The 22,605-nt window shown below is 42.2% G+C and overlaps 3 protein-coding genes across 4 annotated transcripts in view; 2 read left to right on the plus strand and 1 right to left on the minus strand.

The window, feature by feature from the left end:
* Positions 1 to 22,605, plus strand: part of Fur1 (Furin 1) — a 168,871-nt gene that overhangs the window by 123,036 nt on the left and 23,230 nt on the right. The gene's annotated exons all lie outside the window — the stretch shown is intronic.
* Positions 1,615 to 2,866, minus strand: LOC4803047 (collagen alpha-1(XVII) chain). The gene is made up of 2 exons (XM_033376499.1): positions 2,448 to 2,866; positions 1,615 to 2,384 (listed from the first exon to the last, which is right to left on the minus strand). Exons 1-2 carry the CDS (start codon positions 2,470 to 2,472, stop codon positions 1,615 to 1,617), a joined length of 795 nt encoding a protein of 264 aa, XP_033232390.1. The 5' UTR covers positions 2,473 to 2,866.
* alrm (astrocytic leucine-rich repeat molecule) lies at positions 3,142 to 4,905 on the plus strand. The gene has a single exon (XM_001359812.5). It carries the CDS (start codon positions 3,283 to 3,285, stop codon positions 4,699 to 4,701), a length of 1,419 nt encoding a protein of 472 aa, XP_001359849.3. The 5' UTR covers positions 3,142 to 3,282; the 3' UTR covers positions 4,702 to 4,905.

Genomic DNA, 22,605 nt, shown 5'->3' on the forward strand with positions numbered 1-22,605 from the left:
TCTTTCACTCATTTGATTAGCTTCTTTACTCTGGAGGGGTTTTTTTCTTAATCATTTTCTCCATACCAAAAGGAGATATTTTTTCACTGGCTGCCTCCCCCGGCGATCCATCATGCGGTGGAACTGCTCTCTTCCTGCCCCTGCCACTGAAAGCATTTTCATTTAATTGAAACAAATGCGTGCTGCGTATCAATTGAGGCAAGAGGCGAACCCAAGCCCAAGCCCAAAGCCCACATACTCGCGTACTAGTACTAAAATAAATATGTGTCTCTAAGCAATAAAAACTAAATGACAACAAATTCAAACAAAGCCAAAAAATAAAACAGGGGCGGCCTGACACCATTCCTCTGGCCGAGGAGGAGGGCAAACATTATGTCAGGTGCCGCTTTGGAGCTCTGTGTCCGCCAATTGAGTGGCCCGTCAATGGGGGCCACCCCCTAGATCTGTGTGGTGGTGTCAAAGTGATATTAAAATCCATGTAAATTACACACAATCATCATAACGCTTCTCTCCTCGTGTGTGTGTGTGTCACTGAGTGTGCCATAAAATGACACCAAACACGAGCATATGGATCGACTTTTTATGGGTGCTGACCATTTGACAGACTCGTTACAGCTACAGCTACAGATACAGACACAGATACAGTCACAGATACAGATACGAGCTACAGATAATATCTGCAACGTGCTTTTGGCTCTTTGTTTTAAAAGTGCAGCTGTACTCATGGGATATTTGATGGATATAATGTTTTGTGGTTACTATATATAGTGGGAGGTGTTATATGTACGAAATATATATGTGAGAGACGAGAAAAAGATACTTTTTATAGTTTCCAATATCTTTTGCTCTCTAATAAAGGATTAGGAAGACTTTTAACATGTATTCTGTAGATAATATAGCTTCAGACGCACAAGCATTGTATCTATATCTATTTGTATCTGTGTATTTGTATCTATATTCTATAAAAAGATATTGCGTTATGTTGTGTGACTACTATATATGTGGAAGGTGTAATAACTTACTTAGAGGAGAATTCGATAGAAGATACGAGAAAAGATACTTTTTATAGTTTCCAATATCTTTTGTGACTACTATATATGTGGAAGGTGTTATATTACACTTACTTAGAGGAGAATTCGATAGAATATACGAGAAAAGATACTTTTTATAGTTTCCAATATCTTTTGCTCTCTAATAAAGGTATAAGAAGACATTGAAGACCTATTCTGAAGTATTTATAGCTTCAAAAGCACAAGGATTGTATCTTTATCTATTAGTATCTGCGTTTTTGTATCTTTCTTCTATAGAAAGTTATGCTATTGCCTTAAGATCTTTTCTCTGAAGATTCTATTTATCCAAAAAGTGTATTTTTGTATAAGAAAATTGATGGATAATAAAGGTACAAGCCTGGGTTTTTTTGAACAGCGACTTCCACCAAAAATTCAACCAACCGAGGGGCGCTGCTGCACGTAATTTGGCCTCTTCAGCGAGGAATGGTCTGGGGAGCTAAATATTCGTTAAAAACTAAGGGAAAACATCCCATTTCCCCAATAAATAAACAAATTTTCCTTGCATTTATGTCAATATTTTCATCATTTATTTCGTGTTGTTGCCTTAACTTTGATAACCATTCGAAAAGTGTTCAGAATATTGCGGCTTGTTATTATTATTATGATTGCTGCTCGACTGCGTGTACCAAATGCTCTGCGGGGTATTGTGGGAGGGCTTCTGGGGCTGAGATTCGCCCGGAGGGCCTCGGTGACCACGCGGACCCGTGGGTCCGGTAGGGCCACGCATGCCGGGCGGGCCAGGCGGCCCCGGGGGACCCGGTGGCCCGGGCACTGGAATGGGAATGTAGGCAGTGGGACCCAAAGGTTCCTCCTTCTCGGCAGCAGAATCGCCACCCGAAGAGGGATTCAGGAGATTCAGGTTGGGCCAGTTGAAGCCCGATTGTCCCTGGAGATTGAACCCAAGCTGGACCCGTGGCACCATCACATAGGACAGACCCGGATTGATGCGGTTTTGGTTCTGATTCTGGATGCCATTGCCGTTGCGATTGGTGACGATCGAGGGGCCATAGGCCACAGGATAGGCGGCCACTTGGGGCACCACATACTTGACATTCTGATCGTTGACCAGCGGCATGGAATTGGAGTACAGATAGTCTGGGACCTTGCGACTGTCTTTCTCTGCCTCGGTTTCGGCTTCGATGATTTGTGGCTCCTGGAAGGTGACTTCTTCGTCGTCCGACCGCTTGATGGGCTCTCCCTGGGAGGAGAAAATCACAATCTGTGGCTCCTCCAAGGCACTGCGACCAGAGCCATGGACCCGACGCAGACCCGAGAGACGGGCATCGATCAGGGCACAGGAGAGGCACAAAAGAACTGAAAAAAGAACCGATTTTATTTGTATATCTTTTGGGAGTGGCTTGGTTGGTGTTTTCTTACCGAATATTTGCACACTGGGCTTCATGTTGGACAACTGTTTGGGTTCTCTGGGTGTGTGGTCTGTTTTATACCCAAAAAAATACCAAAAGATAAGATCTGCGAGAAGAGTGGAGCTGGAGTTCTGGGAATGTGTTCAATCAACTTTTGGCCATCTTTGGGCCATCAATTTTATGTCTCTCCTAAAAGTGGGTCAACATTTGGAACCTGTTCTAATGGAAGGGCTCTATCCAAAGATCTTCAATCATTACTCAAAAACCCAGAGAACTTCTCTGGGGAGCACCCTGCTCTCTCCCTATCATCTATTGCTGATCTTTTTTCGCAGAATTGTTGTGATTTCCCCCCTCCCTCCGGTTTTTTTTTTTGGCATTTCCTACTTTAAAAAACATTCATTTTCATCAGTCAGCCAAAAATAAAGGCAGAAAAAATGCCTTGCGGCAGTGTGAAATCACGAATGAAATTGAAAGTTCAAACCATAGCCAGCCAAGTATTGTTTTTGTTGCTGTGTCCCGTCCCGTCTTAATTGAATTAAATCGAAAAACAAAAATTAGTTGCAGAAGCGAACCCCCTTTTTTGTTGCTTTCGAATTGAAAGCAGCAGCAGCAGCAGCAGCAGCCCGCATCCGAGGAGGCATGCCACCGAACGGTGGCGGCACTCAAACAGCAAAACATTATCGCAATGGGGTCGACCACTGCGACAGTTGTCTGATCCACGGAACAGTTGTGCCACTTGCGCCGTGGCGTGCGCGTCGTTGGGCGCTCACCAACGCCAACCCCGAAAGAAAACCCCAAAAGCAGGTGTCCTGTCCTTTCATCTCGCGTGTGTGTGTGTGTGTGCCATGTGGCTGTCGCTGCTGCTGTCGCTTGTGGTGGCCTGGTGGCTGCCACTGGCGGCCCCCGAGCCTGCCTCGCCATCGGGGGCCACGGGGGGACAGCTGCGTCGCCTGTGGCTGCAGGATCACTGCCATGCGGGCATCTGCACGAACGTGCAGATCGGGCGCAGTGATTATGTGATTCTGTCGCAGGCCCCGATCCCCAATCAACTGATGCTGACGTTCATCAACTCGAGCATCGCCAAGATACCGCACCTGCTGTTCGACACGTTTCCGGATCTGCAGATGCTCCGCATGGAGAACTGCTCGCTGGAGACATTCGAGAAGCCGCAGTTCGAGGGCGCCAGCAACCTGATGAGCCTCTTTCTGGGCCTCAATCGTCTCAAGGATATACCCAAGAATATATTCCTGGGAGCGGATAACCTGGCCACGCTCCATCTCCATGGGAACCAGCTGAAGCATCTGTCGAACCACAGTCTCCATGCCCTGAAGGAGCTGAAGGAGCTCTCCCTGGCAGACAACATCATCGAGCAGCTGCCCCTGGGGCTCTTTGGGGGAATGCGAAAGCTGATGGACCTCAATCTGGCCGGGAATCGTTTGGCGGCCCTCCCGCGCGGCATCTTTGACAAGAACTTGAATGTAACGCGAATCAATCTGGCTCGAAATCGTTTCACGGCCTTCGAATCGGAGCTGCTGAAGCTCCAGCCGCGTCTGTCGCTCCTCGACATCTCTGGGAACATCATCCAAGAGTTGACGCTGAACTTCAGTCTTCTGGAGCTGGCCGTGGCCCACAGCTGCGATCTGAGGCGACTGACGGTCTACGGGATAGTGCGAGAGCTCGATTTGCACAACAATTCGCTGCGAGAACTGCCCCACATACCGCAGGCCGTCAACGTCACGAGCTTGGATTTGTCGCAGAATCCCCTGGGGAATCTTCAAGGGAATCCCCTGAGGCGCTTCACGGCCCTGCTGCGCCTCAATCTGTCGACCACCAATGCCCATGAGCTGCCCGAGGGTCTCCTCAAGAAGCAGACGAGTCTCCAGATGCTGGACATATCAGGCAATTCGATGTACTCGCTGAAGATCACACTCTTCGATAGTCTGAAGGCCCTGCAGTATTTCTACTTTCAGCAGAACAACTGGAACTGCGATTTCCTGCAGCTCTTGATGAGTTCCTTTGTCAAGCGCAAGGATCTCTCCTTCATGGAGGACATCACGGCCCCCGAGCTGGTCGACGATTATGTGGACGGCATTGCCTGTTGGTACGAGAGCGATAAAACCTCCAAAAAGTGCGATGCCAGCAGCTCCGATGCGGCCCTGGAGCTATCTGTAGTACGGAATGAGATCAAGGCCTTCACGGAGGTGGTCGAAAAGAAGTTCATCAAGGTCTATCGAATGCTGGAGGAGATGAAAATGAAGCTATAACCAAATCTATAAACTATCTATCGAATATTTAATCCCCCAAACCAAGTATCTAATCCAGTATTTAATCGCATTATCCAACATAAATTTATTTGACACAACGACAAGCAATGACATGGCTATTTTTAAGGATTAATGTTACACACACACATATTTATTCAATAATAAAGTTCTTCTTACGGGAAAATCTAGGGAAAACAAAACAAACAAAAAGTGAAGAAGGGTTTTCTCAAAAATTACCAAAAAAAAATACCATTTCCCCCAAGTGGCTATTTAATCCCCTCCATCATTTTGTTAAATGAATTATCATTTATCCCATATATCATTCATTTATCCCAAAAAAAACCCGTCCTTTATTTCTATTCTAACGTGGACGCCCCTATGGTGAAAATTCCTTTATGGATAACCATATTAAAACAGTTTATCAGGCGATAAAATCCCATGGATGCCACCACAGAAATTTGCAAAAATTCCACAAATATTACACTCTTCTTTAACGCTCAATTTAATGCCATAAATATTTTATGCAAAACACGAGGCAAGCCCGTAACAGCGTAAAAAACCCGAACAGAATGGCAAAAAATATTTATGGCATAACAAAAATATAAAGATATATATATATATTTTTTTTTAAATATGAAAATTATCAGCGTAATCGGAAATAAAAATAAAAAGAGCGAGCGAGAGATGATACAGACAGAGCGACAGAGACACTTAAAAACCGACCAAACTTAATTAAATGCAGACACACACAAAGAGAGTGGGAGAGGGACAGGGAGAGGTATAAACACAAAGTATGGAATGGCGATGAGGGGTCGAAGTGTGGATACCCTATCAGAGAGGTATAGGCTTTTGTTCGTAAGGGTTTTATGGGTTATTTAGCAGACGAGGAAGAGTTACATATATATTTCCGAGTCTCAGAGGTGCTTCTGCTGCATGTTTCACTCACTCCCATTCTCCCCTTCTTTCGTTCTCTTGGTGTCACGTAGCGACACAGCATTTTATTGCTTTTCTATGCCCTTCTTATAAGTAGCTAAATTAAGCTGAATTTTCCTGGTTTTTCATGATTTTTCCATGAACAGAACACTGGCTTAATAAAATTGAAGATCTCGTAGAAAGGCGCTGTTAAAACTCGACCCAAATGTTAGCCCAAACATTCAAATTGAAATAACATTAACAGCGCCCCTCTATGCGCTCCTCACAAGCAACACCTAAGCTCTTACAACATTCAATGTAAACCTAACAGACCACTAACATTTTCCGTAACATTCAATTAACAGTTCAGCAGCACTTTAACAGTGCCGTCCTATGCACTTCTTATGAGCATAGCAGGCGCGTATCCCGCCTTAACATTCAATTAACAGCTGGTAAGAATATTTTTAACACCGCCTTTCTATTCGCTTCTCATGGGCTGCAGCTAATCAGACGCCTATATTGGTATTAAACGATCGGTTTTTTTTTTGTGCTGTTGGGTATTTTAATATTCTGTCTCTCTCTACTATTAATCCTTGCTTTCGCCCAATTGGTTTCTCCTTTCTGGTTTTCTCTAATTTTGTCTATCTGTCATTCAATTTATTTCTTTGCCAGCCTCACTCGTTCTCTACCCTTTGTCTGTCCCTCCTATCAAATATCAGCAGTGCAACCCTCCCTCTCTCCCTCCACGCTCGCTAGCAATCAGTCTACCCCTTGAAGAAAGGGCATCAGAGCAGCAAACGTCAATGGGTTTCGCTTCTTTTTTTGTTCAACCAGCCAGCATCCAAAGGGACAGCACATCTGATTGCTGAAAACAGGACAATGATAATAACAAATGAATTTTATAAATATTTTTTCAGTGCCTATTTAATATGGAATGGGTGTGCCGTCCTGCCGTCTACTGTAAGACGGTGTAAGTGTGGCAAATAAACAAACAAAAACACCAGACACACTCACACACACTCACACACATGTGTGGAATGCCATTAAAATATGGCTTACAGTTGATTGGACAGAAAATTGTGTGGTGCAAGTTTTTTCCTGGCCGCCTGCCGCCACAGAGATATGCCACTTGTGTGTGGCAACTATGAAAACTTTTGGAGTTGACAATGTGTTCGGGTTGTGCTGCTTCGTTTGATGATTTATAGACCCAGGATGAACCTTATCCTTAAAGAGCCGCCATTTTGCATTTCACGCGTTTCTGCTGAAAGCTGTGCCAAGGCTCTCTGTCGCTGTCGGCTGTCTCTTATCCAGCATCCATTTTCCAATAAGCATCATTTGCATTTTCGATGGTTTTCCATTTCTATGCAAAAATCTTTTGAGGGAGAGAAAGATGAAAGCGGCGAAAGTACTGCCACGCCATAAAGTATGCAACACATTTTAAAGCTTAAGCCATTAAGATCTCTCTCTAGTCCTGCTCTCTATAATACCTTACCCCCCTCCAACTGTCTCCCCCTGCTGCTCTGTCTCTCTCTCTGTCTCTTTCTCGCTTCTGTTGTGTGTCCTCCCCCTTCTGTTCAGCTGCTGCTGCTGCTGTAAGACTCTTACTATGCTTGTAAGCAACTTCCGTTTCCGTTATCCGACGCGTCGTTTGTTCTGCCATTGTTGCCACTGCTGCAGCTCCAGCTCTCGCTCCAGCTGCTGCCATTGTTGTCTCCTCCTCCTGTTACGCCAAAACGTAACGTTAACAGCGCTAACGTGCTTGCGCTACGCAACATATGCACGGGGCACAGGGCACAGGACACAGTACAGCCCCAACTTTTGTGTCTTGTCTTGAAGCTTAAATGCATTTTGGGCAAGTTTATGAAATTGTTGTTTGTTTTAGTTGTTGTTGTTTTGATGCCACAACTCATTAAGAAAACAAAAGCTCTACACAAAAGTTTCCCCTTACCTTAAGAACCACCCTTCTACATCTCCTCCCTTACTTTCTCTTAGTTTTTGCTATAATTAAGTTGACTTTATTACCTCCCCCAGCACCCCCCCCCTTCCCCCCTCCCCAAACAAAATGTTGCACATTTGGCCTTGGGCTTTCCTGTTGTGCGAACCCCCCGGGGCTTAACCGCTCGAACATTTATTGAACTTTCATTATGGCCACTTTATGACCAGAAATTTCCTTATTGCCTCAACAGCTGCTGGGCGGGAACTTTGCCCAATGTTTGGGGCGAGATTAGAGGTCACTTTCTGGGGGGAAGAGAGCTGTGGGAGGATATCGGGATATAAGAAATGAAGAAAATAGCCTGAGGATTTAATAAAAATTCAAATAAAAATTAAATATAATATAATATAATACAAATAATATAATAATAAAATATAACATAATAAATAAATAAACAAATAAAAATGTTAATTAAAAATTATAATTAATTAAATTATACAGAAAAAAAAATATATATATTCTGTATTTAAAATAAATATTCTTATATTTCGATTAAATATATTTCCCCACAAATTTATATTTATATTAAATATGGATATTACAAATTATTTTATATTAGATATAATATAATATATTAAATCCTAATCTAAATATTTAAAAAAAAAAATGAATATATATTTCAAATAATTCCAATATCCATATTAAAAATGATTTTATTTTAATTTGTTTTAATTTTATTAAATTTGATATAATATAAATCAAATCTAAAGGATTAAATTAGTCCTTTAATTCAAAAATCCTATTTAAAATGATTCTAATATATTTTCTAATATTTTTTAATTCCACTAAAAGCCGCATATTTCCCTTAAATATGGCTGTATTTCTCTGTCTTATGTCAAATTTCTCTGTGTACTCCGTTTATAAATCTTTAAATGTGTGGATAATCATTTCTTACTGGGCTCCAAACATCTTGTTTGGCTTTTTTTATATAAATATACTGGTATTTTTGCTTGTTTCATTTAAGTGTTCCCCCGTCAGTCGCTTATTCTCACTTACAATTTACTTAGTTGCCCCCTTATCTCCCTTATTCGCCTCTCACGTTCCATCACTCAAATGCCCGTTACGTGCCACAAAATGGAATGCGTGCTCATGATTTCCACACACACACACACACACACACACAGACACACAGAAAAAAAAGAGAAGCATGCCATACAATTGTGAGGAGTGTCCCTCCAGAGACTGTTTCCATTTGAATGCCTCTGCAGAGGGAAATTTAATATTTCTAATTTCGGGCCTCATATTATAATCCGACAAATCATTTTTGTTGTTTTGTTGGAAAGATATATATACTTTTTTGGGCATTATCCATAAACAATGCACACGCTTCGCTGCAATTATGTGCGCAATTAGGCGTTGGGGCTAATTTTTATCAAATTTCCACAGACAGCAGCAGCAGCAGAGAGAGAGAGAGAGAGAGAGCGAGAGAGGCTCATAAATAAAGCTTAATGGCGAAAACAGTTGGTCAGCCTCAGGGGCGAATTAGTGGGGTGGTACCGGGGTAGGCATTAAATTAAAAATTCCGCCCAATCTCTGGAGAAGGGAAGAGGCAGAGAGAGGGAGCGAGTAAAAAATATGTTGCCTACTTTTGTGGGCCCGTGCATAATTGGGCAGCATGAATAATATATTTTTACGCGTGTGTGTTTGTGTGTGTGTGTGTGTGTGTGCGTGAGTTGCTAGTTTGGCAAACGAGGCGTGTGCACAACATGCGTTTGCATAAATTCACGCTTAATTAGCTCTCACTACGCCCATGCCAAACCCCTCCCCCCCCCCCTGCCCCACTCTGGTACACACAACCACACATTCCCTCATGCCCCCGACACCCATTTTGCCAGCATGAAGCAAGTTGTAACGCTTCTAATTAGCGGTTACCGAAACACTTAAACGCGCTTAAATGTAATTTAATAAAATACTACAGTTATATTTATACATTCCACTGGGGGATAAACTATACTCTGTGAAGGGAAAGGTGTTTTGTATTGAGAAATATAGCTGGAAATTCCATCAATTTTTTGTGGTTCTTTCTTTGGAGAACATCATTTAAGAAATATGTAATAATTGGAATAATTGCTTCGTATTTCTTCCTTTTGAGCACCTTTTTTTATCATAAGGTATATTTTTAAAGATTTTTTTTAACAAAAAAGCTGTTTATGCCACTTCTAGGTGGCTTTTTTCCTTTTAAATCTTAAGCGGAAGAGGCAGGGATTTTTTTTCTATACTCAAAAAATAGTCAAAACGTTTTTGTCGAGGCACACATGTAACCCAAGCGTAAGGGACATTAAAATAGAGGTTTAAAATGGAAGCATACCTTGAGATGCCTGCTAATCTAGAGTATATAGACTCTATGGCTTTATCTGGGTCCCCATCTAATGCCTCATATTTGAGGTTTTTCCCTCCTAAATCTCTGCAAAATTAATTACCCCAAAAAATTGCTAAAGGCTTGGATTGATAGCAGATATACCTCTACTGCCCTTGGCCTGCCGCATCAGAGCATTTCCCCCAGTGTACCACAGTTCTACCCTGCAGCATTCTTATCAGAAGAAAAGCTAATTGGAGAACAAAATGTGGGGGAGGGGGGTAAAAAAGAGAGTACAGAATCCCGCAGCAGAAATTCAATTTCGTGTGTGTGTTGTTTGCGTTTTGGTTGCCATTATTAACTGGCTTTTTGGCGCAATTAAGGTGCCACCGAATCCCAGGCCCCACGCAGCGAATACGTGTACGTGTCTTTGGCGCATTTAGGTTTAATTTGCAGCTACAATTGCAGCAGCAGCAGGAGGGGCAGGGGGAGGAGGAGGAGGAGCAACAGGAGAGGAGAAGATAGGTGGAGCAACAGGAGTGGCAGGAGCACACCTGCAGCAACAGTAGGAAACAGGAAGCAGCAGCAGAAAGTTACTCCAAGTATTTTGACTGCTAATGCACGCACGTTTTTGCCACAGGACGAACAGGCCACCGAGTTGTCCGTGTGCGGTGTGGTGCGGTGCGGTGCGGCGTGGTGGTGCCTCCATCCAGTGTTTTCTCAACTTTTAACCAAATTGTTTAACTAAGTAGCAAAAGCGCATAAAAGCACGTAAGACAAATGCACACACAGAAGAGAGAGGGAGTTGGAGAGCGGGTAACACAATGAATCATCATTTATGGTGGATGATAAATTCTTTGGGAAATTTGGGAAGTTAGTTTTGCGGATAAACCACACACGGTAAAAGTGGAATAAATGGGAGTTTTCTTTTGGAAGATAAAATGCAATAAATCAAACAAAATTTGATGCCGAAAATATGCTTAAAATTGGTGTACATTTTGGTGGTTTAAGGGACATATCTTTTGTGCAATTGAAGGTCGTTAAGAGACACGTTTCTTTTGGATTGGAGTACCTTTCAAGGGCACTTTTTCTGTAGTTGAAGACCTCTTAAGTGATACATCTCTCCAGCAATCGAAGACCCCTTAAGAAATACCTCTCTCCAGCAATCAAAGACCCCTTAAAGGCTACAACTCTCCTGTAATTGAAGTTCATTAAAGAAAAATCTCGTCTGCACTCGAAGACCCCTTAAACGAGTTTCAAATCTCTCAAAAATATTCATCTACATGCTGGGGCTTCTATTCATTCTCCTCTTCAATTTCTCATTCAAATTTGGATTACACTATAATCTTCCTGAAAAGTTTCATTAGCAGTAAAACCGAATCAAATTAGTCGACCAATCATTGGCATAGAATCCCTGCAACACAAATCTGAAGAGAGAAACCATGTAAACCAAAAGACACGGACACGTACACTGGGATATACCAAATAGAGAAAGCAGAATAGAGAGAGGGAGAGTGGGAGAGGGAGAGTGGTAGAACCTTAACCAACTATTTAAATCTCCATTTGGGGATTCATTCGAACCATTCAACAGACAATGCATTTACCCTGCTGCTCCACGGCTATCCTTCCCTATCTTCGATGCATTTGTCATTGCAAATTGAATCCAACAACCAATATCGAAGGAGAGACCGTGCAGAGCAGAGCAGAGCTAACATGACAAATCATTTACTTATTATTCCCCTAAGGGTAGGGTAGAGTTTTCTGCATTTGACAGTGGGAGAAAGACCAGAGAAAAGAGGAGATTGTGCCACACAGAGAGAAAGGTAGAAAAGAGGAGGAAGTGCACTACAGAGAGAGGATGGAAAGGAGCACGGAAGCGCCACAGAGAGAGTGTGGAACGGAGGAGGTAATGCACCTCCGAGAAGAAGTGGAAAGGAGGAGGGAATATCCCAAAGAACAGTGGAGTAGAGGAGGTTCTCCCAGTGAAAGATAGAGCATCAGAGGATGCCCCAATGAAAAGTAGAGCAGTGGAGGTTTCGCCAATCAAAGGCAGAGCATCAGAGGTTTCCCCAGTAAAAGGTAGATCATCAGAGGATGCCCCACCAATGGGTAAAACAAGAAATCAAAACCTCTAGACAAAACACGGGATTAGATAATGGTTTTCGTTCGACGGCAACAGAACGAACTTTGCTTAAAGCCACCTCGTTTCGCAGCATGATATTGGCAGTTGACCAAAAGAAAGGTGGCAGTGCCGAGGCGTGTTGGCTGCCAGTACATGCATTCCACTTGAGTGGACAATGCCGCAGCACCCTGCAGCACCCACCCACTGCATTGAGCTGCACTCACATGGAAAGCGCAACTGAACAATTTATAGGATATCCAGAAGGAGGAGCAGGAAGGAAGGGAGGCTGGAGAAGCCCCGATAACAAGCTTACTCTCGTCCGTCGTGTCCGTCGTGTCTGTCGTGTCTGGTGTCTGCGTCCTGTAAAATCTTATAAATTGCAAATCGAGTTTAACGATAAACATCGGGATGGGATGGTGCCATATTGAAATCTGTGTGGCTCTACGGTTCATTGTTGGTCCACTTGGAGCCTGCTTAGAGCCCCCCTAGTCCTGGTAGCCCTTCCGCTTGTCCTTGTCCAATTGAGACTGATTGCATTTGTCAACTGTTGTCTGTGTCTTCGGTGTTCTTCGTCGAGTGAAACAAAACACTTGAGTCCTAGTTTAAGAATTGAATTGATTTCCAAATTGATATTAATGTATCTTTCTTCTCTGCTTTGCAGGTGAGTTCTGAATAAACCATGAATATACCAACACATCGCCTCGGAATCAATGAAAGACGTAAGAAATAACCGACTACGGAAGTACTGCTTCCATCATCATCATCTGTCTGGCAAATATCAACATGTCTAGACCACTTTCTTTGCCCCTTGTCCTAGCTCTCACTCTTCCGCGGAAGCACACGAGTCCCTCCACCCCCTTAGAACTTTGTTCATAATTTATAGATCCTCACCCCCACCCAAAGGGGAAACAAAAAACAAAAGTCCAAAAGACCAGACAGCGTGGCGACGACAACGACGATGGCAAACGTTTTCCAACAGCTGGAAAAAAGGGGTAACAGGCGGTGGGCACAGCAAAGGGAATATCTACTGGGTGGGGCAGGAACCCCGACTAAGGGATACCCTCTTGGGTGAATTTTTCAAGAAATACTAGAGTCTCTTTTGTGATGGAAATGGCGATTAGGAAACTGCTTATATGAGAAGATATATCCTGGAATGAAATTCTTATTAATTTTTAAAAAATAGAAAAACTTATTAAAAACAAAAATCTGAAATCCAACTTAAAGAAATTCTTATTAATTATTGAAAAAAAAATTTTTTAATAATATATTTTAAAAACATTATAAAAATGTTTTTTATTATTAAAAATAATATATTTTCAAAAAATTAATAAAAAATTTTAATTCATTTCACATTATTTTTTATCTTCTAAAAAAATAATATAAAATTATAATTAAAGATATAAAATTAATTAATAATTATAAAAATAATATAAAAATTACATTATTTTTTATCTACTAAAAAGTAATATAAAACAATAAAAATAATATTAGAAAATTATGAAATAAATTCTGAGGGACTTCCAAATTCACGCATCATGCAGCAGCGCCCATCGGTCATTGATTCGTATTGATTGCGCCATTAATTCATTGATTGAAGCCATTTAAATGCTCATAATTTCTTTGCTACCTTGCCACTTACAGGGTAGCCCCCAAAGAAAAAAAAGGCAAAAAAAGGGAGACAAAATCCCAACGAATTTCTGGCAGCCGAAAGTCAAAAACTAACTGCCTTTTGTTTGAGACCAATGCGCCATGTGCCCTTTACGGACACACAAACTCCTGTTTCTCGCTGTCTATGTGTGTGTGTGTGTGTGTGTGTGTGTGTGCCTAACGAAGTGTTAGTGTTTGTGTGTGTGCGTGACTCCCCACTACCGTTCTCTCTGGCTTTGTATCCGTGTGGCACGTTCTACGGTTTAACCTTTTTTTTTTGTTTTTTTTTTTGCTACCCCTTTGGCCATATTGTTGCTCTGTTGGCCATATTCCTCTTGTTGCTATTGTTGCGGGCATAAATAATTCAGAACACACACAAAGCTACACAAAGATGCAGAGATACACAGATACTAGGAACTGGAACCTGGATACAGGCTTGAATCTGGTCATAGATACTCTCCGAAGAGTTGGCCTTTTCATTGTTGTGCCTTTTGACTTTTTAAATGCCTACTTTTTGATATATCCTTTTGTTTCGAAAGAGAGAGGGAGAGGTATGCCTGGAGAGAGACAGAGTGAGGGTCAGTCAGAGAGAGTGAGAAGGATAGCTCTAGTGATTTGTAGGATATTTGCTTCCCTAACTCCTTTCTAAGTCGTTGATTTCTACAAATGCTGAAACCCACAAATTGTCTCTAGTTTAAACTTGAGAAATTCCTTTGCTGCCAGTAAATATTCCCCAAACTTTTGCTTTATGTAATTTTTAAACCACTCCTTAAGCCGTACACTGCTCTGTGTCATTTATATTCATTAAATACGTTTAAATTGTATATTAAATACTTTACTTAAAATTATTAGATGTGTCTGGTGCACACTTTAAGCCTGGAAACTGTCGGGGAAAATTCATTTTCACATTTATGAAATACTTGCTGAAATTTCTAGCCAAAAAGTTGGCTCCTTGATTCCCACACAAAAATTGCGAGCACTTTTTCATGATTTATATACACTCGGAACATTTGCACTGCTCAGCATTTTCCTCCACCTCTCCTCTGGCAATTATTTGGAAGCCAGTGTGTACCCACATACATACGAGTATATGTACGAGGATGGACATACTTTCCTAAGCGATTTCTCAATTTGCATATGTTTCCAGCAGTGGAGGAGCGAGTCCTTGAGGGACCCTCTTGAGTTCTGGCCTGGCCTTCTCTGCCCTGTCCTGGCAGTCAATTTGTTAAATAAATTGAATTATGTTACAGTTTTTGGCAGCTTTTTGGTCGTATCGTTTCGGCCTCGAGTTGACCTTTTTTGTGGGGTCGCAGGCGTCTGGCTGCTGCTAATAAAATTATTCCCACATATGCGACAACTTTGATGGCCAGAAATCCGTTGCCATTTGGAGACGTGACAGCGATATCTCCTGGGCTATCGTATCCCCCGGGCATATTGGACATTGGACAGCCAGTTAGGAACTAATTAAAAAGTTTTGGCCATGGAGAATGAAGAACTCCCGGAGTGGCTATCGGTTGAGAGCTTTTTCAGCGGTAGTTTTTGTTGAGAGACAACTTTTTGTAGAGTGTTGCCAAATTCAATGAAAGTCAATTCAAATTTTATTGATTTCTTTCTTTGGGGAAAAAAAATTATTCACATGTGCTCGCAGAAACACGTTTTATTACTTTTTAGGAGATTTTTATATGGGAAAGACGCCATATAACCAGATGGGATTGAAGAAAAGTGGTAACCTGTTTGGTTACATCCAGAAAGCAACAAATTTCAGTTGAAAAACATATAGAAATGAATGTTAACCTGTGTGAATGGCTAAATAAACCGATACAAAAATGCATGTATCTCAGTGATGCATATTCGAATGAAATTCAATTCATATTTTACAAATTTCTTTCCTTAGACCAAAAAAACCATTCACATGTAATCGCAAAAACATATTTAAATACTTTTTAGTGGAGTTTCATATAGCAAAAACCCAATAGAAACACATGGGATTAAAGGAAAGTGAAAACGTGTGAAAACACCGATAGAAATTAATGTTAATTTGTGTGAATGGCAAAATAAACCAATACAAACATTTTTGGGCACAAAAAACCTACGAAAGATCACATACCGCGACGTTTAATGGCGAATGGCAAAATACACCGAGAGTAAAAAATCGTCGGTGAAAACCCTATCGTGCTATAGCAGCCCCAACGCTCAGAGGGTAAATTTCAGCAGAAAAGAATTAAAAAGTAAAACCAAAGCCAAAATAAATATCTCTTTCCTTCCGTTTGCATAGCCGGAAAAAAAATCACCGTGGAAATGAGAAATTATGGCAATGTGTGAATGCCACATAGTCCTCTCTGGGGGGCACGCATACCCGGGCATAATTAATAATGAGAGCGAACGGAGAGCGGAAGCGGAAATCCAATTACCATTTTTTTCTTTTTTTTGTGGAAAAGCAAGAAAAGTTTATGTGAATTTTTTAAGCAAAATATAAGAGAAATTAACTCCATTTCGAGGGACATGTGGCATGCGTAATATGTGCGTGGATTTTAGTGCCACATCGTAAAATCCATAGCCTTTTAGGGGTTAAGGAGTCTATAGAGAGAGGCAGAGGGGGAGAGGGAGATAAAAGCCAATTGACAAACTTCGGTCCTCGTTGCTCTTCGTCGTCTATTTTTTATGACTCTCTTCAGGACGCTATTAACGCGCGCTCATGGGCCTCGTCCCCGTCCTGGCAGTCCTGCTGCCTCCTAATTAGATTTGAGGCTGTACGGGTACGGGTCCTGTGGATGTCCTGTGGGAAGTGGCACCTCTTTTTTTTCGGGGGCAGCCAATTGACGACCATAAAACGTAAGCGCAATAAACCCCTACTTTCTTTTCGGTTGGAAAGCATTGCTAATGGAAATTAATGTTGGGGAAAAAGGGCAAGAACCGGGGACTGTCAGAAAGGCGAGTCAAAGGACTGTCATTGGTAGTAAAATAGGGATAAAGTACTAGACCAGGACCAGGATGGCACTGCCATGGCAGTCCTTGGCGATTGCTGGGCACATATTCGTAAGTTACTTAATTAAGTTCCAGGTAAAGTTATGGGCCAACAAGTGATGTTAGGAGAAGGCCAAGAAAAGAGAGAGAGAGAGAGAGAGAGAGAGAAGCTTAGCCCTTAAAGAGGTTATAGTAGTCGGCATCAAAGTTGGTTCCTTTTGGCTTAATTAAAGCATTTATGAAGGGGCAAAAGTTCGCTTTGGCCAAGAGCTGCTTCAATCGTTTGGCAAAGTTGTTGGCCAAGGAAATTCAGTTGCTTGGAAGGGATTTGTAAGCCCTAATTAAGGGAGAGAGAAAGGGAAAAGGAAGTACTTGTAGTTACTGCAAAAGTTTAATGCTTTTAGTCTTAAAAGGAGGATGGAAAATCGAATAGATTTCCCATAGAATTACACAAGAAATTCCCTAGAATATCTTCTAAATCTTCCATAAGTTTATCTTCCTTTCAGTCTACAATTATCTCCCAACTTTAATCGACATTCCCTTGGGACAACAACAGAAGTGGTTCGTGGTTTCCCTACTCCTTTTTTTGTGGAGAGCCACTCATACCCCAAACCGAAAGCTAGCCGCAGAATTCCCCCACTGATATATTTACCTTTCATCGAATGCACCATAAAATCCAACAGAGTTTTCCAGAAGAGGAAAAACAAACACCAGAGCAGAGCAGAGCAGAGCAGAGCGGAGCAGGGGCTGGCACGGTCCATGGGGCAGAGCAGAGACCGTTGTGTCTGTGTGAAAACTGCTGCTGAAAAGCGACTTTCAATTAATATACGAGTATGCGAGTGTACGGGAATCGAGAGAGAGAGGGAGAGTGAGAGAGAAAGAGGCGTTTAAAATTCGCCAACAGTCGGCGGCGCCCCTTTAACAGGCAATAACGACCGGGGAGCCAAAAGCCACAGGCCAAACACGCACATGTCCTGTAAAGTCCCCCTGCCCGGTCCGCCATGCCCACTGCCCGGCCTGTGTTCTGTCCTCCTGTTCGCACCATTTTGTATGTATTTTTTTACAAAAAATACTTTCAGAGGAACACGCACTTGTCCTTGTCCTTGTCCCTGCCACCCCGCCACCCCCCAGGGACTCGTAAATTGTGCATTTTCTTCATTGTTGCTAATTTATATGACACGCCAGAGAGAGAGAGAGAGAGAGAGCGGGGAGAAAGTGCAGACAGGGAGAGGGATCATCGCCGGATAAGGCGCTAATCCAAAGCAAATAATGTGCTCTGCCAAAAATTGCATGTTTCATGGCCCCCCAGAAGGGCTGCAGAGCTAGAGCTGGAGAAAAGCTAGAGAATTGAGAGCAAAAAAGAAAAAGCAACCCAACAAAAAAAAACGAGGAATGGGAGAAGTAAACCGAAAGCACGTAACTTTTGGTTAACCAAATGGAATATGACGGTGCTCCGGACCCTCCACCCCCATCTCAGAGGAGAGAAGAAGGAGACAGCGAGAGGGAGGGAGGACGAGTGAAAGGGAGACCTGCTCCCCAGGCGCAATTCCACCCACCGATTGGCCTGTTGTGTTGGTTCAAATTACCTGAAAGTCCTTTTGGGCTTTTGAGTTGTTACACACACAGACAGAATGCTGCAGGGCCACTAAGGGCGGAAGGATAGAAGGGTGGATGGGTGGAAGGATGGAAGGGTGGACTACTGCAATTTGCTGATTCTTGGATTTGGGAATCTCTAGGAATATGATATGCACATGCATATACGGGTATTAAGTGGCATAAGAGAGGGCTTAGCGGAACCGAACAGAAAGGAACCGAACGGAGCCCTTGGCTGATGGCAGAGGAAGAACATTTTGTAACAACAGGAAGCAGAGATTAAGGGAGATTTCCTTCTTGGCTGTTGGCGGGGAAAAAACAGGGAAAACTATTATTATTATGGGTGGCAGAGGTTCTGTGAACCATTTTTGGCTCCCTAATCGATGTTTTTATTGGCTCCAAATATGTTTCTCAGGGGGGAAAAAGCATGGAAATCTTTTAGGGAATAAGAAGGAAAGACATTCGGGGGGTAGAAGTATCTCCAAGAGAAGCCTTTCGGTGAAAATTCAAGAGAAAAATGTTTTAAAAAATTGAAATTTAATGCATACAAAATAATTAAAAAATAATACATATAAAAAAATATAGAAATTTTGTATAAAATAAATATAATAATAATTAAATATTAATATATAAAAAAAATATACAAATATTGTATAAAATAATATTAAATAAAGATAATAATAATGAAGTATTCATTTACATATACAAAAAATATACAAATATTGCATAAAATAATATAAAAGAAATATAATAATAATTAAAAAAACAACAAAAAATAATGTATATAAAAAAATTCACAAATATTGTACAAAATAATATTAAATAATAATAATTAAATATTAATATATATTATATATATAATATAATATTAATAAAAACTAAATAATAATATATACAAAAGAATATACAAATATTGTATAAAATAAACATAATAGAAACTAAAATAAAACTACAAAAATAGGTAATAATTAAGCACGCTTTAATTTCGTTATAAATTAGGTATTAATTTCATATCTAATTTAACATTTAAATGCCCTTAAAAGTTCTTTGTCTATACCCCCAATGTTTCACCTTGATAGTGTGTATCTCCCTCTCTCTCTCTCTCTCTCTCTCTCTTTTCCCATTCCTATAACCGCAATTACTTTCCCTAATCACAGTTACAATTCTTAAACCCCAGAAACGCCGAGGAGCCAACAGCCAACAGGCAACAGCCACGTACTCGTACTCGTACGAGAGCAGAGCATGAACCTAATTACCAAGTTTCCAAATCTAATAACTTTATGGCTCTCTGTCTGTCTGTGGCTTTCGCTGGCAAGTTGCTGCCTTCCACTCGGACACAATCCGCTTAAGTCTGCAGTGAAATTTGTGTGTGAATTAAGAGATTTTTATACCCCCACCCCCCGCACCACACATGTGCCATGGAAAAAGATGAAAACTCATTTGGACATTACATCGACCAGGGGATCTGCCGGTTTCCCTCCTAATCCTAGACCAAAAAACTTTGTTGCATTATTTCAAGACAAGTTTTGAAATAAAAATGAGGCAAAAAATTGTGATGGAGGGATATGTGAACAGAGAAGGGAAGACGGGATGTAGAGGAAGGACTGCTGGCTGCTGGCTGGCTGCTGGCTGGCTGCTGTGCCACATTGTATGAGGTGCTGGATGGTTACTATTTTTGCATGGCAGCCCAAAAGTTGAAAGAATATTTAGTGTCTGGCCATAAACTGAACAATTTGCTGTCAAATTATGCCTTTGAAAGGCACGGCACGAGTTTCAGCAGAGAGCGGGCTGTATGGTGGGTTGTTCATTGTCGTAAAAAGCACATGAAACTGTGGGGCAACACTTGAGGCAAGCACAGAGGGAGGGGCAGCCGAAAGTATTTTTGGACATTTTTATGGAAGCAACGGAAATGAGACGACGAGGACTGGACGGGGAGGCAGCAGGCACTCTTTCAAGCTATTTATTGAACAACAAAGGGGGTGGGACGGGTAGGGGGGATGCACTTAACATGTGTGAAAAATGCGTTCAAGGCAAAAACCGAAGGAGCCCCAGGTATAAGGTCCGTTTAGTTTTCCACAATCTCTCCATGTGTGTGTGTGTGTGTGTGTGTGTGTGTGAGTGCCTCTGTTTTCCATTTTCCCGCATTCTGCTTTTCCGCTTCGTTGTGGCGTTTCGCCTGGCAAATTGCCATACAGTAAAAAAAAAAACGAAACAGAAACCGTTTTCAAGCCCCACAAAATATGCAACATACAAAATTTGTGCATGCCATGGCTGTGCGCCAGTGTGTGTGTGGCATGCCCCACAAAACCATGTTAAAATGTGGCGCATTGCATTTTCTTCCACAGCTCTGGGATTTTTTGGTTTTGAATTAAACAACGCACGTATTTCACACCTTGCCACCCCCCGCCAAGAACTTTAGGGGGGTGGTGGGGCGGTGAGGCCTGGAAATGGAAGCCTTGAGGCTAAACCAAACGCGTTTACCCATATGACTGACGACTGACGACCGACGACTGACTGAATGAACCTAACCGACTGAAGTGGATTGGATGGCTGAATGCCTCGCTGGCTCCTGGCTCCTGGCTCCGGGCTCCCGGCTCCTGCCTCCTGAAGGGAAATGAGTGATAATTGTGTGATGCACATGAGACGAGTGTTTGGCTTGCACAGGTGCACACGGAAAACTGCAATAATTTCCTCATGCAAGAAAGCAATTTAAATTCCATTTTGCTAGAGTTCCCACATTTCCACATCCTGCCTTCAGGGGGTGCCCAAATTTAATTTGATTTTAATGGCAATTATATTTCGAGATGCTAGAGACTGTGGGATGTCCGGTTAGATGGTTTATGGCTGAAACAGTGCTGGAAAACAAGGCAAAAACTGGAACTATTTGGAGCTGTAATACATTTCTTTTCAGAGTATGCCAGCCAGGCCTTTCTCTACTTCTTATGGAGGTTATATTTCCTATAGAATCTTAGATCAGATACTGCAAATGGAACACTAAATCGATCTTCCAATGGGCATAGTAACTATGTGTCAATCTAAGGCTCTTTCCCTAACCAATTGCCTATTTTGCCAAGCTTTCCCTTGTCTCCAGGCAATCCTTTTAGACACACACGCAGCATGTTGACTGCTTGTGTCGCCTTTCATTTGTAGTCTTGTGTCCCCCCACTTTTCCTGCCAGTCACGCACAACTTTCACTGATTGTTTAGACTGCCAACGCGCAACGCGTCGCCTCACCTAAGTATGCAACAAATTGTTGTTGCAGCTGGTGCACCCCCAAACCCTCTCTGTAGTCTGGTTTTTTTTGGCACTTGACTTGTCGTTGGGTGGCCCCTACTCTGTCACCTTCCACCTTCTGCTTAACTTGCTTTAGTTTCCACAAAACTGGGGCTGCCATGAGTGCACTGTTAGGGGTTAAGGGGTTAAGGGGTGAAGGGTTCACCTGGTAAGCCGTTAACGTGACGCGTCGCCGAGTGTTGACAGTGTTTTAAGTGCTTGTTCGGAAGGAGGAAGCCTCGTGGCTTCCCCCGACTTTTCGCTTCATTAAGTTCCGCATTTTCATTGCGGTTTTTGGCCCCACATGCAGATATTCCATCCCCCTTTTAACTTTAGTATTTGGGCCTGTCTTCTGCTTTTTATTTTTCTATATTTTTTGGGGGATTTGGTCCTCACTTTTTGGCATTTTTCAGTGGCCTTGCTTGCACTGCTTTGGCTTTTCCTTGCCCCACCACTGTTTTCCTCCAGCTTTTCCACTGTTATGTCTGCGTGGCTGTGTTTATTTAAGACAACATAAATTTCCATCTTGATCCGTTGCGGCAAAACTTTCCTCATCATTCACATTCGCTTATTTTGCTCAGTGAACACTAGAGCCACTCTTTTGCCATACTTATTTCCGGCTTTGCCCATTTCCACACTGGGGGCTGTGGCTCTGCATTGTTCCCTCGTTTTCAGCACAGCTTTTCATGCACTCCTCAGTCACTGCTTTTCGTACGCTCCAGACACTGTTTTTCCCACTCCTCAGCCACTGCTTTTCCCACTCCTCAGCCACTGCTTTTCCTACTCCTCAGCCACTGCTTTTCCTATTCCTCAGCCACTGCTTTTGCTACTCCTCAGCCACTGCTTTTGCTACTCCTCAGCCACTGCTTTTCCTACTCTCGAGCCACTGCTTTTCCTACTCTCAAACCTCCGTTCTTCCCACTCTCCAAGCCCCCGCTTTTCCACTGATTTACTCCCTCGTTTTCAAATAGATTTTTCCGGTATTTGAATTTTTTATTATTTTAGGAAATTATACGAGGCCCCTCCCCTCCCGTGACTCTCTTCCTTGTCTAGACGAAGAGCAGGGAAGCGCCCAAAAAATGGCAAAAACTTTGCCGCGGTATT

This window comes from Drosophila pseudoobscura, chromosome 2, assembly GCF_009870125.1.
Source record: "Drosophila pseudoobscura strain MV-25-SWS-2005 chromosome 2, UCI_Dpse_MV25, whole genome shotgun sequence".
NCBI lineage: Eukaryota > Metazoa > Arthropoda > Insecta > Diptera > Drosophilidae > Drosophila > Drosophila pseudoobscura.

Coding starts and splice junctions, on each gene's coding strand:
- LOC4803047 (XM_033376499.1), bottom strand. CDS start 2,472: ATGAAGCCCAGTGTGCAAATATTCG. Junction 2,385..2,447: donor GCCCAGTGTGCAAATATTCG/GTAAGAAAACAC, acceptor TTCTTTTTTCAG/TTCTTTTGTGCCTCTCCTGT.
- alrm (XM_001359812.5), top strand. CDS start 3,283: ATGTGGCTGTCGCTGCTGCTGTCGCTTGTGGTGGCCTGGTGGCTGCCA.